The sequence below is a fragment of the Anas platyrhynchos genome, chromosome 1, assembly GCF_047663525.1.
Source record: "Anas platyrhynchos isolate ZD024472 breed Pekin duck chromosome 1, IASCAAS_PekinDuck_T2T, whole genome shotgun sequence".
Classification (NCBI taxonomy): domain Eukaryota; kingdom Metazoa; phylum Chordata; class Aves; order Anseriformes; family Anatidae; genus Anas; species Anas platyrhynchos.
The window spans coordinates 126138330-126158445 of NC_092587.1; the positions used below are offsets into that span (position 1 = coordinate 126138330).

Here is a 20116-nt window from a genome sequence, read left to right on the forward strand (position 1 = left end):
ATGTAATTTATCTGCTATAACATCCCTAGGAAGCATATACAGAGCATCTGCAGCCTGCTGCTTTGAATCTCCTGAGGAATAAGCTCTGGAATATCTCTAGAGCTCCAGAAAGCTGCAAGTCTTGCATGCAAAATGGATGCTTATGATATCTCTCCTTTCTCTTGGTAAAATCTAAGAAACAGCAGCAGATGCAGAGTACTTTTCTTAACTGAGAACTAGCCTGAAACTTCTGGCAGATTTTGGGTTTCTCATCCAAATCTCTAGGTTTCAAGAATGCACCCAAATTTAGGACGTGGCACAACAGTTCATTGCAAACAGTGCATGTACTACCAGATATGTAAAATACCAAAATGAGGCCTTTGATCTATGAAATCTGTAGGACGAACAAGCAAAAGAACAAAAGAAGAATGATTTAAATGTATAAAAATATTGAAACAGCCACTTAAGTACTCATTTTTTCACTGACTAATCAGTAGCAAGGTGATAAGGAATAACCATTGTGAGTCTGCCAAAATCAAATTGTGTTAAACTAATTTAGCTGCTTTGTTTGGCTGCGTCCCTGGGCAACGGAGCAGTTCTTAAACTGGTAGCAGAAAATCTAGCTTTAGGGACTGTGGAGGGAACTGCTACCAGAAAGCAAGGAACACAGCAGTGAGTAGTGGCAGCTATGACAAGGGTAGAGATAGGGAGCACTGCTGTGAGGGCTTTAACCCTTTTAAGAGAAAGCAAGAGCAGACTGAATCCCTGGATGTTGGCAGCCACCCCCTCAGGTCACCACTTCAGATCTTCTCCTGCCCAAAGTCTAGAGTGCAGGACTATAGTACAGAGCTGCAAAGGCTGCTTGTGGCCCATTTGAAGCACAGCATGTTAAGAAAGTTGCTGCTAAATGAACATTTCAATTATGAGAAGAATGTAAAGAAAGATTAAAACGCACCTGGTAGATTCAGTCCAGGAATGAGAGGACGAGGACAATCTTCAAATACATAATAGACTGGGGTAAGGAGAACAGTGTTAAGCTATTCTCTGTGCAATTGGCTTGGCCCATTTAGGTTAATTCTGTATGTTCAGCTGTGAACAGTGAAATGCTACAGGAATCAACTTCAAACAGTTGAAAACTGTTTGAATATTACAAGAAGCAACGTGGCATCTGCTTTATGGGATGCTTCTGAACAACAGGTGGGACAAACACCAGTTAAGAACAGTCCAGACATACTTCATTTACTTCAGAAAAAGGAACATTGAATAAATGGATCCTACAGTTCCCTTTCATATATATGTTTTATTCCAGTTAGCATGAATAACACTTAAGCTTGCATGAAGTCAGTACAAATTTTTAAATTAAGTTAAACATATAAGAAGGGAAAATAAAACAAACCAAGTAAATTTGCAGATTACATTTGCTAAAATAATTAAAATATTTTGGTCTTTACATGTTAACAATGTTATTCTATATAGTTAACATTACCAAAAACAGCTCAACAAATGTAACAACTCTTTCCATACTTCTTCTGAAGAGAAGCAAAGTTACTAATAAATTAACATACAAATAACTTGTTTTATTGCTAGTGATTTTATATTACCAGTTATACCAGCTTCTATTTGTATGTTAGTTTTTAAAGGGAACCAAAAAAACCACCATGTATTGAAAACATAACTAACAAATTACTATGAGCAACGTACAATCACTTTCAATAATCCTGGTATTTTACAACTGATTGCCTGACCACTGTAATTCTAAAACAGAGTATTTTATTCCCACTTGTCATCAAAATATCTATTGTTTTCAGACTACAGAAAAACCTCACAGTTGAAAGCAAGGGTAAAACCTGTACATGACTTATTTTACAACTGCTGTTCACATGCTTACTGTGTTCTGGATGCAGCCTACTAGTCATACTTACAAAAATATAGAAATTTCTTTATTGATGAGGGACACATTTTTTCAGATCAAGTTCCTTGGGATACAGCCCTCTATCACAATTTCAGCTGGCCAGCCACTGTATCTGTTCTTGTCTTCATTAGAGTGGTTTATCTGTTTTAAAGTAATAACAATCTTTATCATCATCATCAATGCTTGGCTTATCATTTACAAATTAAGTTTGTTAAAAATCATTTCTGTCTGCCTCCCTGTCATACAGATAAGCACTTACGGGCTTATAGAAAACAAATACAACAAGGTCACAGATGTAATCACAAATCTGATATTAAAATGGTATTTTTAGACTTCCTGAAGCCTGAGGACAAGTTATTCAAAAAAGTTTTTTTTTTGATGCAGGGATTGCTGTTCATGGACAGCCAATTTGAGACTGCCCAGTTTTGATATAAAAGCACTCATCATTTTTAGGAAGTCCTTGGAATTTGTCCTTTTAGAAGAAAATGCAAGATTCTATACAGCATGTCAGATTGGACATTCCAAAACTGAGACTATTAGAATCATCGGTCATTTCTGAAATTTGCCTACAGAAAAAAAAGTCTCAACATGATTTAATGCTGGAGTGGTAGAAGCCAGTAGTGTATGTGGCCCAGATTAGAAGCAAAGAATGATGACACATTAGAGAACTTGATTTGTACAACTGAGGCTTACTGAACAGACTACAGTTAAGACAGATACTCTATGAAATCTGCACCTGAAGGTTATACATGATATACAGACAAATACAAAGTGAAAATAAAATTAACCTGACCTTTTCTCTTTCGATATCATCTGGCAGCTTGAAACCTTTGGCAGCTATAAAAGCCCAGCTTGACCTGAACTTCATATTCTGTATTTCTTTACTTCCCAGGGCTTCTATTAATGTTTTGGCATCACTTCGTAAGCTAGGAAAATTTAGAGAAAACATATTAAAAATACATGACATGAAACAACCTGAAAAAGAACACAGTGGCTTCATGGTTTATGCTAGTAGGTCAGCAGAAGCAATAATAAGAAGTTTAAAACTTCCTGAGTGCTATCTTAGTAGCATGCCATTAAACTTACAGAACAAAATTATATTTTCCTCTCTGCTTCCCTGATGTTAATACAACTTGTTTGTAACAGCACAGTGGAAGTAAATTTTGTCTCAAATACTGTTTGATATTTCATCCCTTTTTAAATATGGACAAGGACATCAAATGTTTATCAACTAAATGATTAAGATTGTTCCTGTTTAATTATGATATCATCACTTCAGAACAAAATAACATACAATTTGAAAGGACTTGAAGAATCAGGTTAAGATGTAAAAAGGAATGCTAACTACATACATTCCAATTAGAACTGTAGATAGCTTCTTAAAAGAAGAACGTGACCCAGAGGTAATAGCACGGCCCTTTATGAGAATAACCGTTGTTTTTAAACAAGTTTAACACACTCCTTCCATCTTTGGAAGCATCAACATACATGATATGGGCAAGCACTGAATGCATATGAAATCAAAACCTAAAGAGAAGCAATGAGAGAACAACCCTGACTACATGATGAAATAAATCATTCCTTTACACCATTTCAAAAGAGTGATTGTCAGACTATGTGCTGCTCTATCTCTCTATTCTCTCAAAATGAATTATTTGCTTACTGGGTGCTTCCATCGTCATGAGTCACCATCAAAAGCAGGGACCCTTGTGGTGCATTTTTGATGAAAGTCGCCATCTCTCCTGAGTGCTCTGTTGAATTAATTACACAGCTAATTATTCATTTCTCCCTTACATACACACATAACAAATTCCACCTACTTTCTATTGCTTTCAAATTCTCTTCACTTTTTGGCCTTGTCTATTCAAAATGAGACCTAATTAGGCAATTATTCTTTTTGCAGGCAGAAGGCCTGTCTAATTCTGAAAGATGGAGAAAGCTGCTAGCTCTCACTGAAGACTAGGAGAGCAAAGTTAGATCTACAGTTCCCAGTAAAGATACTTCTGAACCTCTGAAAAATAAAACATTTATACACAAATGTATAGATGGTTTCTTATGTTTACCTCATATAACAAAAGCAGGCGAAACATGGAATAGTCCAGCAGAAGTCACCGATATTCTGTGCCTTTATTTTTGTGTGCTAACTACTGTGCTAATTGTAGAGCTAAGTAACACACCCCATTGTGTGCCTGTTTTCATTAAGAGGGGCTGCTTATTTGCAGCACTAAGCTATTTATTGGTTTTGTAATTGCTAGGCATACATTATTTTCTACAGAAAATAAGCATCTTGTGTAACAGGAACACTGGGGACATGGCGGTCTACATACTGTATATAAAACTGTAGTCCCATGATTAGACCAAGTGTGATTTCTATTCATGCATGTACATGCATGTATGTGCATGGCCATAAGCATTCTTAAGTGGTCAAAGAATCAACTGCCAGTGCCTCACAGCATTCTGTTTCTCCTTACTAGTAAGTAAGGAAATTTGTATCATTGAAAGTCTGGAAAATGTATTGAAAGCTATTCTTAAAGTAGATCTTTCTAGATGCATTGAAGGATACCGAGAGACAGACTAGCATATTTTGTATGATGATTTTACAACCAGAATAGAACAAAATATATCAGAAAATTGAATTTGCTGACTGAGATACCACATCTGGATGTGGTATCTGCATAAGTGCTATCCTTACCATACTGAAAAAATAGAGAGAAAAAAAGGACAATTAATTACAATAAACATTAACTAACTCAACCAACAGGAGAAACAGTTTTTAAGGCAAAATTTTTTGTCAGAAGACCTGGACACAGCATATCCTAACAAAAACAACAGCTGTTAGCTTCTAGCTGATCCCTTTCAATGAGACAGTCATTTAAAGAGCAGGATAAATATTTAATATGTCTTTACTTAATGCTAAAACGTTAACAAAAGCTCTACTGTGCTTTTTCCTACCTCCTTCCCACATGTCAAAAAATTTTGCTGATATCACTTTTCCTGTTTTATCTGTAATTAAAAAAAAAAAAAAGGAAATATGAGCAAAAATTATTACATTTAGTCAGCATACGCAGCAGTTTCAGCTAAGGCAAGGCATCTCCAGTTTTCAGTATTATTGTGCTTCTGAGTTACCTTTTGTTTGAATTTTAAATTGGAAGGAATATAGAATAATGTAAGTTTAAGATTTGGGTAGAATATTTTGTTTTGTATAGTCTCTGCCTGTGGCAACAGTCAGCTGAAAAAAATTGTTCAGAAATCACTTCTATTACAGCACAGACCTGCAAATTGTCAAAGAAAATCACACTGGAAATAAATTATTTCTCCTTTCAACTAAAGGAAGTCACTTGCAGACTGAATCTGAATCATCATTAATGATTAAAACATTTCTATTACTTTTTATTTTAAGGAAGGAATACAGTTTATGGTGCACTTTCATGGTTTTATATATACACACATACAACACTAGGTCACGGCCATACATTGGCAAACTGGCTAAGCCTGGGTGTATGTGAATGGGCCTATTTGGTGCCCTGATTCAGATATGCAGGCTTTCATACTACTTGAATCTCAGTGGACAGAAACTCAACATGCAGACATCATTATCACAACAAAAATTGGGCATGCAAACCATTAGTAATTCCAAAACATTATGGTCAATATTCATAGTTGGTTATGCTGCTGTTGAGATGGTTATTTTTGTTTTCGGAAGACATGTACAATTGGAAATTCTTTTCAAATTTCTAAATTCATGTCAACTGAGCTAATTTACTTTGGTTATCCTATACCCCTGCTATGTGAGAGGTATTTTTCTATTTATTATACCGTCAACTTATTTCTTATCATAAGATCCAACAGTTCCTGATTTCTCTATAGCATATCTTTGATCCACACATGGTAAAATACTGGAGGAAAATTCTTCCAATCACAGGACTCTAAATGTCAGGTTTATCACACTGACAAGGACAGAAGGTGGTAAAATCTGTCACTACTGAAACAAAATCCTAGAACTGGGCTTCTTCTAAGTGCAGATCACCCAGGAAAGGGATAGGACTATAGTATGGACAGCGGAGGTCCACACAAGTCTTTTTCTCTTTCTCTTTCTCTGTTTGTAACTTGGGCTTAATAGCTCCATCTTCCTTCTTACAAAAGAGCACATTCATTCAGAAAAAAAAGAGAAATTTTGAAATAAAATATGAATGTGGATGCTACAAGAAATTTATTGGACACAGTCATTAACTTGACTGATTTAATTAGAGGACATGCAGAAAATATGTTTCACTACAAATTACTTTGAGACACTGGACAGATTTACCTGCAGGGGGAGATGGATGGGTAGCTAAAATGACTATGTATGTGATGAAGGAAGTGCTTTTTCAGTCTTTTAAAATGTGTAATATTTGATATAGAACTTCCTCATTCAAGATGGATGCAAAGGCATCTATGTCTCTATGCTGAAAGCTCACTGTTAACTGTTTACCTATTATAACCAGTAAAGCTTTTAAGATTCCTCACTGGAAACGAGAAAACATTCAGTAGGTAACTGGAAAAAATATATCACACTTCATAGTCCCAACCTCATCACCATACCCATTCATCTAAATTAAAATGGTTCATCCAGATCTGGAACAAACTACAGCTTCTGCTCCTCCTATGAGCAAAGACATATAATGGCAGTTTAATTTTAATCAAGCCTTGAATTTCTCTTTCCAAGTCTGAATTTCAATTCAAGCCTTGAATTTCTCTGGAAAAGGAATTTGTACCTTGCAGCAGAACTGCAATTCTCAGTTATGGTTTGCCCCATCAGTAGAGCAGTAGATATGCCTTAAAACAAGGACAGAACCTGAAAATTGAGTGTTACTGCTGGAGGTAACAGATATTTTGCTATGTTACTTAAGTAGCAGTAATTTTTTCTGACAAAATACACATACACCACTTCTGTATACACATTTGTTATTTTCTTATATTGATTATGAATGTTTCTTTTGTTTATCCAGAATACTACTACTCATGCAGTATTTTTTCTTATATTTAACACAAATCAAGTTTGCAATTGTCTTCCTTTTCTTCCATACTACCTACTAAAAAAATCCCAACATTTTAAATTTATTCCATTATAAAATGTCTCCAACATTTTTTTCTCTTACTTACAATTCACAATGGCAATGTTTATACCTCTTCCAACATTACCCTTCTCTTCACTTATAATCCTGGAATTGAAATAAACACAGTATCAGTAAAATTCATCCTTCCAGAGGCTCTGATCCAAAGTCAGATTCACCAATGCTAAGTCACTTCTTGGTGTTCTTGTTTTCTTCAGTTATTTAATTCAGGAGTTTGTAGTAAACAAGAGCTATGGCTTAAAAATCTTGCGTATTATACCAGTTCATTTCCTTCAAAGATGCACAATGAGTCTTGCAAAATGAGCCCGATCAAGACAGATCTTTTTCTACTTTTTCTTTCTGTCTGCTTTAGTACAAAGCAAACGTAAGAAAATGGTTTTTGTTTGTTTGTTTGTTTGTTTGTTTTTGGTGGTAGTAGTCTGTGTGGACTATATCAACAAGAAAAATCACTTCAGGGTTTTAAAGTAGGTCTACTTGTCCAGTTTGAAAAAACTAAGAATGAAACCGACTTTCAGAAGACGGTGACCATTCAACAAGTTTTAAGCTGTCTGTCCTGAACCACAAAAACTAAAAATCATAGTTGAAATGAACAGCTGAACGCAGCTTATACAGAGGAACAAAGAAAATAACCTGAGATTTAAGAATTAAAAAAAAAAAGAAAGAAAAAGGATCTAAATAGTGTCATCAACAGTTTGGAATTATTTCTATCTACGCTTAAATGACTCAGAGGGCACGTCTTCTGAGCACTCATATTACAACTACTTAGCAATAAAAAATTATGAGTCAGTCAGAGATAATAAAAGAAAGCCATTCAAACACCTAGGAGACAGGGCAAAGGGAAGTATACTACACAGAAATTACAAGGTCCACAAATGGAAAACACACCCTTCAGTGAAAACAGTATTGCTACAGTCACCCATATGACAAAAATGTTCTATTCAAAAAAGTAGAACACATAGGAAGTAGAGAAAAATTTAAGACAACTTAAAAAAAAGGTGTTTATAAGTATATATTCAAGCTATCTCCAAGTTATCTTTAGTCCCTATATCACCATTTTTGAGCTTTTATTTTAGGCCAGAGTTCCATGGAGATGGATTGTCTTGATTTGAATCATCATCGCAAAGCCCATTTGAATAAAGGAAGCAGAGATGTTGTATTTAAGATGGACCCCATGAGGCATGCTGCACAAAAAATACCATAAAAAGTGAAACCTCAGACAGACATAAGGAGACAGTAATTCAGAATTGGAACAGAAGGGGAGAACTCACATGCTCCTAAGAGTCTTACAGCATACTTACTAGCAGTTAAAAGGGAAGATACAACAGTGGCCTTTTTATTTTTTGCATATCTTTTTAAAGAAAGAAACCTTTTCTTTCCCTTGGTAGGAGCCTACTTGCTGATAGTGTACCAAAATGGAACACCTTTCTTCATACTACAAAGCACTTGCTTATATTTAAAGTCGGGCTGGTACTTACAGTTCATCCTCAAAACAGATTTTAGCCAGGTTTCCTGTGCCACCACCACTACGAACCCGATAGGCATAGCTATCAGGTAAGCAGGGAGACCAGTGATCACATTTTTGCCTTTTGGGAGCTGGAGCTACAACAACAAACATAAGAAAATGTTTTCTTGAATGCTACATAAAAAAAATTCTACATGGAAAGAACCACTTAATGTCAACATACTGATCTCAAACTATATATATATATATAGTTAGTATATAAACTATATATATATAGTTTGAGATCAGTATGTTGTAGTTTGAGATCAGTATACAGTTTGGAGTTTATAGTATAGGAGGCCAATCCTGCCAGTTTTTCGGTATCCTGGCAACATTATCACAGATTTGCCTGGCTTTAGGTTATTGTTGGCTTTCAAACAGCTGTTGGAACCAAAAGTAAGCTTATTTAGATAAAAAAGGTCCCATATACTCGATTCAAACCAGACCATACTAATTATTCTGTTGTTTCATTTAACAGTAAATGAGGGCTAGAGGGATGAAGCATTCCTAATGATAGCTTCAAGTAAATAGTTATAATTCTAATTTTAAATATTTTTCACACAAGAACATTGTCATACAATGAGAAAAAATGTACAACTTAAACCACGCAGTCATTCCAGAGGAAGAAAAATGAGAACTACGTCACAGTCTGGTTAGTTACTCTAAAATACAAGTGATAGAACCAAAGCTGCTGCTGGAACTTTGCACATGAATACATGCAAACAAATAAAGCACTGTTATATTACTAGTCAATTATTTGTATTTGCATACTGGTAAATATAGGCTGACATTATCTTTCATCAAAGATAGTGTCCAAGGAAGTTCAGACTTGCACTAATTAATTAACTTTGCACAGCCATCTCATTCTTAAAATAGTATACTAGTTAAAAAGACATTTGTCATTTACACTGAATGTTAGGTAAAAGAAAAAAAAAATAAAAAAGGAAATACAATTATATACCCTTCAACACTGGTTTCTTTCCAATGTCTTGAAGATAAACGATAGATGTTGACATTGAGTCTTCGGTTAAAAAAACAGCAAATAAGTATCCCATGTACCAAGCCAACAGTGATGCCAACAGAAGCCCTGATAATTTCACAATATCTGCCAGAAGAAAGAGAAAACCGCAAAGATATAAAGATATAGCAACACACAAAATAATGTATTTTTTCTGGCATTGCTGCAAAAATGGCCTTCAGAGATGCAGCAATAGAGAGTTTGTTGCATTCCCATTTCTGACAACCCATTTCATTTCTAAAGCTCGATCATCAAGGAGAAATCCCCCCCCAATCCCCTCAATCCACGACAATAATACTGCAAAGAAACATTAAGTTCAACTCAGTCCTAGCAGAATTTGACTCTGAAAAGTAAGTACCAGATACCACACACGATTATACAGGTAGTATGCATTTACTGCTGGTTTTGAGCTGCTCCCGCACCATTTTCTCCACAGCAAAAACACACTTTGTGGAGCCTGACCGCACGCAGCTCAAGAGGCTGTGGGGAGGAGGCTTGTGCTGCCTGACCACCTGGGCAGCAACCACCTGCACTCTTTGAGAGTTGGTTCCCTCAGGAGCAAAGGCTGAACGAGCGCACCCCTTGAACGCCTGTTGGTGAGTGTCTGTGCAGCACTTCGTCAGGAAATGTGGGCACAGGGTGCCTCAGAGTCAGGGATCATTCTACAGAAACACAGCATCGTGGGATGTGTGAGGTGGGAAGGGACCCCTGGAGGCCCCCTGCTCCAAGCCCTGCTCCAGCAGGGCCACCCAGAGCAGGCTGCCCAGGGCCAGGCCCAGGCAGCTTTTGGAGATCCCAAGGAGGAGCCCCCACAGCTCTCTGGGCAGCCTGTGCCAGGGCTCCTCACCCGCACAGCACAGAAGTGCTGCCTGCTGCTCAGAAGGAGCCTCCTGGGCTTCACTTTGTGCCCGCTGCCTCTTGTCCTGGCGCTGGGCACCACTGAGAAGTGCCTGGCTCCATCCTCTTTGCTTTCTCCCTTCAGGTATTTAAGGACATTGATGAGATCCACCTGAGCCTTCCCTTCTCCAGGCTGAAAAGCCCCGGCTCTCAGCCTTTCCTCACAGGAGAGGTGCTCCTGCCCCTTCATCATCTCGGTGGCCCCTCATTGAACTCTCTCCAGTCTGCCCATAGCTCTCTTGTACTGGGGGCCCAGAACTGGACCAAGCACTCCAGGTGTGGCCTCGCCAATGCTGAGTAGAGGGAAGGATCACCTCCCACTCACCTGCTGACACGATCAGCCTAATGCAGCCAAGAATACCATTATCCTTCTTAGCACCAAGGGCACATGCAAACTCATGTCCAACCTGGTGTCCATCAGGACTCCTAGGTCCTTTTCTGTAGAGCTGCTTTCCAGCTGGGTGTCCCCCAGCATGTCCTGCCGGGGGTTGTTCCTCCCCAGGCGTAGGACTCTGCACTTCTCCTTGTTGAACTTCATGAGGTTCCTGTCAGCCCATTTCTCCAGCCTGTCCAGGTATTATCAGCAGCACTTTGCAGGACAGGCTCTGTTTTCACTCAGACTTCCCTACCTGCCCTTTCTCCTCCATTAGGGCAAGGAGAGTAAAGTCAGCAACAGGGGAGCCGGGAGCCAACCCATCACATCAGAAGGCTGACAAGAATAACTGCATCATCAGGTCACCAGGACTGCAAAACACCAAGGTTTTGAGGTCGTGAGATACTTCCTGGTCTTTACACATCCCGAAAAATAATGGTCCCTTAAACAGAAAGTTGAAAATTCTGAGTTTTGCAGTCCTGAACATCTAGTTTAATAAAACCATCATCCAAGAATATCCAGGAAGTTCACTTTGCCAACCTGCCAGTATATATTGCCTAGCCATAATCTTCCTTGTAATTGCTTACACTTAAGAGGACGTTTCTTTCCTTCCTGGAACAGCCCTCTACAAATTTTATCATTTCTGCCCCTTCCCTGTTTTTGCCCTCTCTGGAATAAAGCCAAGTTGTTCACTTCTTCTCTTCAAGTCTTGTTCTGCAGGTCTTACCACCTTCCCTTGACTGCCTAATTGGTCTGCATACTGTACCGCAGAAGAGACTTCTGGTCCAATACACACATTCTGGTGGCTCTGCTTCTGTTTACTCATGTCAGAAGGAAGTTTGACTTCTTAAGTAGAAATTACTGCCTCAAGTTCAGTTTATAATCCCCCCTAAAGAAATCTATTGTTCTGCAAGTATTTGAACTCTCTAGCTATTCCCTATACTGTATTTTATATGACATTATTCCTGTATCGTACCTAAAAAAAATAACAAACAAATCAAACAAAAACCCACACATGAAAAACAAAATAAAGAAAATACAGAAAATACTAACTGGTAAAGCTAACACTGAACATTAGTAAGGAGAGTCACAAAAACTGAATGTTCTTTATACTAGCAGTAACAATTTCTCTCTGACACAGTCATCATTAACAACTGAGGTAAAACTGTGGTACTTCTGCCCTTGAATCTCAAAGAGGAAGCATAGAATGTAGATCACAGAACCACAGAATGGTTAGATCAGGAGGTACCTTAAGGAATGGTTTTGGGTGGAAGGGACATTAAAGACCATCCAGTTCCACCCCCCTGCCATGGGCAGGGACACCTCCCCCCAGCCCAGGCTGCCCACAGCCCCATCCAGCCTGGCCTTGAGCACCTCCAGGGATGGGGCAGCCACAGCTTCTTGGGCAGCCTGTGCCAGTGCCTCACCACCCTCACAGTGAAGAATTTCTTCCTTATATCTAATCTAAACCTACTCTCTTTTAGTTTAAAGCCATTGTTCCTTGTCCTATCATTATATGTTCTTGTAAAAAGTACCTCCCCAGCTTTCCTGTAGATCCCCTCTACAACCCTGGCAGGTTGCTGTAATGTCTCCCTGGAGCCTTCTCATCTCCAGGCTGAACAACCCCAACTCCCCCAGCCTGTATTCACAAGAGAGGTGCTCCAGCCCCCTCCTCTGGACTCGCTCCAACAGGTCCACATCCTTCTCATGTTGAATGCAGCACTCCAGGTGGGGTCTCAGAGGGAGACCCAGAGCAGAGGGGTACAATCACCTCCCTTGGCCTGCTGGCCATGCTTCTTTTGATGTAGCCCAGGATATGGTTGTCTTTCTGGGCTGCAAGCACATATTGCTGGCTCAAGTTCAGTTTTTCATTCACCAACACCCCCAGGTCGTTCTCCTCAGGGCTGCTCTCACACCCAGCTTGTATTTGTGCTTGGGATAGACCCAGCCCAGATTTAGGACCTTGCACTTGGCCTTGTTGAACTCCATTAGGTTTGCACAAGCCCACCTCTTGAGCCTGCTCAGCTCACTCTGGATGGCATCTCTTTCCTCCAGCATGTTGACTGCATCACACAGCTTGGTGTCACCGTCAAACTTGCTGCTCTGTATTTCACTGTCCATGTCACAGACAAAGATGTTGAACAGTGCTGGTCCCAACAGTGACCCCTGAAGAACACTACTTGTCACTGATATCTACCTGGACATTGAGCCACTGACTGCAGCTCTATTTGAGTGTGACCATCCAGCCAATTCCTTGCCTACCAAGTGGTCCATCCATCAAATCCATGTCTCTGCAATTTAGAGACAAGGATATCATGGGGGACACTATCAAATGCTTTGCACAAGTACAGGTAGATGATATCAGTTGGTTTTCCTCTATCCATCAATGCTGTAACCCCATCATAGATGGCCACCCAGTTTCTCGGGCATGAATGGCCCTTAGTAATGCCATACTGTCTGTTGCATGTCATCTCCTATTTTCCATGTGTCTTAGCACAGTTTCCAGGAGGATTTGCTCCATGATCTTGCTGGGCACATAGGTGAGACTGACTGGCCTGTAGTTCCTTTTGTTTGGGTCTTCCTTTTCTCCCTTTTTGAAAATGGGGGTTATGTTTTCCCTCTTCTAGTCAGCAGGAACTCCACCAGACAGCCACAACTTCTCAAATATGACAGACAGTGTCTTAGCAACTTCATCTGCCAGTTCCCTCAGGACCCATGGGTGCATCTCATCAGATCCTATGGACCTATACAGCTTCAGGTTCCTTAGGTGGTCTTGAACCTGATCTTCTACAGTGGGTGGTTCTTCATTCTCCCTGTCCTTGCCTTTGCCTTCTGTGACTTGGCCTGTGTGGCTTCTAGAGTACTTGCAAAAAAATCGTTGAGTACCTCAGCCTTCTCCATATCACACAGAATCACAGAATTTCTAGGTTGGAAGAGACCTCAAGATCATCGAGTCCAACCTCTAACCTAACACTAACAGTCCCCACTAAACCATATCCCTAAGCTCTACATCTAAACGTCTTTTGAAGACTTCCAGGGATGGTGACTCCACCACCTCCCTGGGCAGCCCGTTCCAGTGCCTCACAACCCTTTCAGTAAAGAAATTCTTCCTAACATCTAACCTAAAACTCCCCTGGCATAACTTTAGCCCATTCCCCCTCGTCCTGTCACCAGGCACATGGGAGAACAGGCCAACCCCCACCTCTCTACAGCCTCCTTTAATGTACTTATACAGAGCAATAAGGTCACCCCTGAGCCTCCTCTTCTCTAGGCTGAACAAGCCCAGCTCCTTCAGCCGCTCCTCATAGGACTTGCTCTCCAGGCCCCTCACCAGCTTCGTCGCCCTTCTTTGGACCCGCTCAAGTATTACATTCAGAACCCTCTGGACCCTCATCAGTATTACATTCAGAAAGAAAGACCAGTATGGGTTTCACATGCCACAGAGAGGCATGTTGTCAGCAGTTAACAGGTGACACAGGTTTTCCTCCTGCCACCTGTTCAAGGAGAGGGATCAGCCACTCGGGGATATTGAGCAATACTTAGTGTCTGATAGACGAAAGGGCAGAGGGGCACCCAGTGGATGAGAAGGCATGGGCGATCCAGACGGTGGTAAGGAAGGGCATGTGAGAAAGCACAGGGGAAGATCAGTCATCCCACTCGCTGGCAGGTCTCACTTTCCTTCCTCCATCAGCTGCTCGCTTGCACCTTGGCAGCATTTTAAGTGCAATACTTTCCTTTCCGTGTTTAGCTGACTTCAGATGTTCACGCTGCCACACCTCACTCATACATACCCACCTCTACAAGGCAGAGTTTTAAAAAGGGGGAAAAATCGCCTCAATTCTTCCGACCTACGAGTCTTGGTGTCGATTTGCTGTAGTGTTGGCCAGGGGCTTGCAATTCAGGTGACTGCAACCCGAGCGGGAAAATGAGGGGCGCCCTGTGTGGGTGGTGTTTCGCAGGGCCATTTACCTACCTCCTGCACCCGAAACCCCCCAAACTTTGAGGAGGAAGAAAAGAGAGACGGAGGAGAAACCAAGACCCCTTTCCCCGGCGCAGGGGCAACCCAGACCCTCGCTGCCCTCAGGGTGCTGGGGCGGCCATCCCGCCCTGCCCGCAGGGGGCTGGCGCTGCCTCAGGACCCACCTGGGGAGGGCGCAGGGCAGGACGAGGCACCGGCAGCCCCCGCACCCGCTCCTCACCCGGCAGGGCGAGCTGCCGCCGGGCTGCTACTCACTTTGCCGGTTCAGCCACATTATTCGGGACGGGGATGGGTTGGTCGCCTGCCCCCCTGCCCGCCGCCGTCCCGCGCAGCAGCTCCTCCTCCTCCGCCGTCTCTCCCTCAGGGGCTGGGCACTGGCGGGGCAGCCACCAGGGCGGCGGCTCGGGAAGGGGAGCGGCCACCTGTCCGCACCGCCCCGTACCTCCGCTCCAGAAAAGATAATGCCCCCAACATGATCATACAGCTGCATAAGAGATAGTGCTCAAATTTTCTGCAGAAAGAAAACAGCTTACCTGCAGGGTCCGAAGCAAGGCTCATGCCATCCAGCAGTCTCTCTGAGAAGCTGTTTTGCCCCAAATCTCAAAGTGAAACAGTTAATTTTGGTGAAGGGTCTAGAGGGCAAGAGGGTGCATTGGGTTTATGTGGCAAGGTTTTGGTAGCAGGGGGGTTGCAGGGGTGGCCTCTGTGAACAAAGCCCAGCAGCTGCCCCATGCCAGAGCAGTGCCAGCTGCAGCCAGCTCCAGAAGGGACCCACTGCTGGCCAGAGCTGAGCCAGGAAGTGACACTAGTTGGGCCTCTGGGAGAGCAGAGTTAAGAATGGGGGAAAAATGTACCCAATAGCAGCTAGGAGAGAGGAGTGATAACACCTTGAGAAGACCCAGCCCTGTAGCCTCCAGGTCAGTGCAGCAGGAGGGCAGGAGGTGCTCCAGGCAGGCAGCAGCAGTTCCCCTGTGGCCTGTGGAGAGGCCCCTGGTGGAGCAGGCTGTCCCCCTGCAGCCCATGGGTCCCACACGGAGCAGATCTCCACGCTGCAGCCCCCCCATGGGTGGAGGAGCCCCCCGTGGAGCAGGTGGATGTGGCCTGGAGGAGGCTGTAGCCCATGGAGAGCCCCCGCAGGAGCAGGCCCCGGGCCGGAGCTGCAGCCTGTGGAGAGGAGTCCCCGCAAGAGCAGGGGGCATGGGGGGAGCTGCTGCCCACCCGTGGGGGACCCGTGCTGGACCAGGATGGACCCCGTGGGACAGAGCCATATGGGAGTGGTGCTTGAAGAGCTGCTGCCTGTGGGCAGGCCCTGCAGGCTCAGTTCAAGAAGGACGGCATCCCGTGGGAGGGACCCCACAGGGAGCAAGGGCAGGGAGGGACCGGCGGAGACCAAGCATCAGGGACTGACCGCAGCCCCCATTCCCCAATCCCCTGCACTGCTTGGGGGGAGGACGTAAGAGATGGTGGGTGTATGGAAGGTGTTTTTAGTGTACTCTAATTTCTCACTGCTCTAGTCTGCTAGTGATAGGCACAAAATTATATTGATCTCGCTACACTGAGTCTATTTTGCCTCTGATGATAATGGTTGAGTGTTTTCCCATTCCTTATCTCAACTCTTGAGCCCTTTCCATCATATTTTCTCCCTTTTTTTCTGTCAGGAAGGGGAGTGAGAAAGTTGTTCTGGTGAAATTCAGCTGTAGCAGGGCAAAACTACCACAGATCTATGAGGAGCAGCTGAGGTCCCTTGGTTTGTTCATCCTGGAGAAGAGGAGAATGACGGGAGGCCTCATAGCAGCCTGCAGCTTCTTCTTGAGGCAAAGAGAGGGGCAGATGCTAAACTTTGCTCTCTGGGGACACTGACAGGAAACAAGTGAATAGAGCAGGGAGCTGGGACAGGCAATGCCTTAGGTCTATCTGGTGTTCCAGCAGATCATAGCTGTGCACTGGCCAAAATGCAGAGTAGGATCCCATTAGGACCCACTCACCATTCCAGATGCAAGCCCTACCCTTGGCACCTATCATGGCCACTGCCATTAATTATATGATTAGTAATTAATAATAATAGTAATTAAATGATTAGTAATTAATCAAAGATGTAGGATGCAGAACACTTTCAAAATATTATTTGTTAATTCTGTAGCGATTCATTCTGTAATTTGAAAGCTTCAAAAAAAAACCCTAAAACAATCTTCACTCTAGATACTTGTGAGACTGTAAGACCCTTTGGTGAGAAGCAGCATAGGACATCTACTCACAAAACAAATTACTGCTGCAGACGCTAAACAGAGCAGATGTGCATACGTGCACAATGCTTATATGTTAGTCTTTTCTTATCATCATAAAAGCCACAGTCCATGGAGAATGTTTATGAGCAGTCACTAGCACTGTAAAATGACAGTGGAGCAAGTTCCTGCTTGCTATTTGAACAGCTGTATTCCCTGAGTTGTTTCCTGCATCCACCTCACTTGGCTAATAAATTAGCATGTGTGTAACTCCAGTACCCATAGCTATTTAAAAGTTTTCTGCTCATCCACAAATGGCTGACAATGTATTTTTGGTCATGCTAGGATGAGTTACAATAATTTAGTGCTTTAAAACAGAGGCAGAGCTTTTAAGGCAGTGTAAGATTATTGTACCAAGTCTGGACTTGTAGAGGTCACAGAGAAAACGAAACAAAAACTGCACTTCATCCGGATAAGATGTTGGCAGGAAAAATTTCCTTAGTACTAGCAACAATAGCTCAATACATTATAGGCCCAAATCCACTTATCTTTAATAGTGACCTAAACTTCTCAGAAGAGAAAAGGAAGGGGAAATGACAAAATGAAAGGAAGAGGAAAATCCCCCTCTTAAAGATGGATACTGTGATATGTCCCTGCCTAGGATATCTGTAGTCTGTTCTCTGGAACTGCTGCTGTCAGTACAGTCAGTAGGCCTGCAGGTCCCTATCATGCGCAGTCCCACACAGTCAACAGCCAAGTCTGGATGTAAACAATTCTGTATGATTCTGTGATAGTATGGGAAAATGGTGGATTCAAGTTAATCAACAAAAAAGAATATAAGCAAACCAGAAAACTTTATGCAAATATATCAGCAGTTAAAAATCACTATAAAACAGTCTAGAGAACATTTAAGGTATACACCAATAAAAAATATTCTCAGTGAGACTATGGAAAGCTGAAGTTAGTGGTAAGTATATGTTTAAAAAAAAGCTTCACCAAAGGAAACGTAAGTAATCACAGAACTGAAGGAGTTGGAAGGGACCTCGAAAGATCATTGGGTCCAACCCCCCTGCCAAAGCAGGTTCCTTAGAGCAGGCTGCCCAGGTAGGCATCCAGACAGGCCTTAAATGTCTTCAGAGAAGGAGACTCCACAACCTCCCTGGGCAGCCTGTTCCAGTGCTTCATCACCCTCACCAGGAAGAAGTTTCACACATTGGTGCAGAACTTCCTGTGCTCCATTTTGTGTATTCTCCATGTTCTGTATTCTCATGCAGAATACTTCAGAACTGTGCTGGGTGCATAAAAATAAAGAAGCTGAAGAATCACAATACAAAGTATTGTTTATTCATAAAAAGTAGTTTATTTTACCTGCCAACTATAACAATTACATGTGCTGATATTCATGTATAAACTGTCAGTGCAGATTCTCGGACTCTATGATAACCCATATTTCTTATTAAATGATATTGAATTTCTTAAAAAACAGACACAGACAAATGAGTTAAGGTCTAAGCATTAACTACATTTAATCCTCTGGAAGGAAAGAAAAAAGCCATTTATTGTTTTGGTGTAGAAAATGAAGAATAGTTAATGTTCACAGTTTAAACATCCATCACAATTATATGTCCTGAAAAACTAGACAGAGTCCTTGAATTGAAAGCAATTATGCACATACTTGTCTATATTGCACCATGCTGATCAGAAAACCCTGTTCCTGCAATAAATTCTTATTGCCTTGTTGCAAACTGTCCTGGTTTCAGTTAGGACAGAGTTAATTTTCCTCCTAGTAGCTGGTAGGGTGCTATGTTCTGGATTAGGACGTTGTGTTGATAACACACTGATGTTGCAGAGCAGTGCTTACACCAAGACAAGAACTTCTCAGCTTCTCACTCTGTCCTGCCAGCAGGCAGGCTGGGGGTGCAGCAAGAGCTGGGAGGGGACAGACCTGGGACAGGTCTGACCCAAACTGGCCAAAGAGTTATTCCATACCCTCTGACATTGTGCTAAACAACATATAGGGGTGGCTAGACGGGATGGGGGCCCGGCATCAGCTAGGCATCAGTCAGTGGGTGGTGAGCAATTTCATTGTGCATCACTTGTTTTGTACACATGGTTACTAGTAGTACTATTGTTATTCTGTCTTAATAAACTGTCTCTATCTCAACTCACAGGCTTCGCTTTCCTATTTCTCTCACCCATCCCAGAGAGGGAGGGGGGAAAGAGTGAGCGATTGGCTGTGTGATGCTTAGCTGCTGGTTGGGTTAAACCACAATACTGGAATAGATTAAAGCCTCTTCAAGTCAATAAAGATACCTGCCTTCAGCTCCTCCCACTCTCCCTGCCACTCAGAACTATCCTGCCTCAGGACAGATCTCTGGATGACGCTCTTAAGTAGTTGCTTAACCTTAGACAAATCCTGAAGTGCATTCAGGAGACATAACAATAAGAACATGCTGGTCTGAACATCCCAAGGATAGTCCAAGTTTTGGAAAGCTACCATAGCTCTCCTGGTGGAGAAGAAAGGGAGAATGAACAAGGGGGAAAACACATCTTCCCCTGACCTTACCTCAGAAACTACATGTGTTAACATCTACGCCTTTCATGCTTTTCCTTCAGGGAGCCAGTCTACAGAGGGGTCGGGGGAGATATCCAACAATAATTTCTTTCTCTCAAGTTATCTCCTTGAAGCTAAAACCCCTAGTAATTTAAAGGCTTTTGACTTGCATATTGTGAAAACAGCACTTCTTTTATGAACAGCACATTCTCACAACTTCTACTTAGTGAAAGTTACGATAATGCCACCAGTATATATCCCAATCTGTTTCTACTTACCACAAGGCAAAATTTGAACTCATATTAAGGCACCTTTTCCACATTGCGTGTTGTTGAATCTTAACAAAGAGTTAAGAACATTCTTCAAAGTCAGGCTTACCTGTATGCGCTTGAGCTTCTGGGGGTTGATTTTCTGCTGTTGTTTTTTTTTTTTTTTTTTTTTAAAGGGCCAGAAAGCAAGCTTAGAATCCAAGTAAGCAATTCCACTGAAAACAAGACAAGGTGAAGGAAGAACTCAAACTCCTCAACATTAAACAACTGAGGAACTGAGTAACAATTACCTTCCAGC

General features: G+C 42.0%; 1 protein-coding gene across 4 annotated transcripts; it reads right to left on the reverse strand.

Moving 5' to 3' along the window:
• Nucleotides 1-1260: 1260 nt before the first annotated feature.
• FAM3B (FAM3 metabolism regulating signaling molecule B) lies at nt 1261-15188 on the reverse strand. 4 transcript variants are annotated; one of them, XM_038173076.2, is made up of 8 exons: nt 15029-15188; nt 9468-9611; nt 8481-8604; nt 7034-7092; nt 4844-4894; nt 3555-3642; nt 2685-2817; nt 1261-2032 (listed from the first exon to the last, which is right to left on the reverse strand). In XM_038173076.2, exons 1-8 carry the CDS (start codon nt 15045-15047, stop codon nt 1943-1945), a joined length of 708 nt encoding a protein of 235 aa, XP_038029004.1. In that variant the 5' UTR covers nt 15048-15188; the 3' UTR covers nt 1261-1942. The 4 variants fall into 4 exon arrangements, with proteins under 4 accessions (XP_038029004.1, XP_038029005.1, XP_071884795.1 ...); XM_038173077.2 differs by having other exon boundaries at nt 14938-15093; XM_072028694.1 differs by lacking the exon at nt 15029-15188 and adding an exon at nt 14768-14900.
• Nucleotides 15189-20116: the final 4928 nt, after the last annotated feature.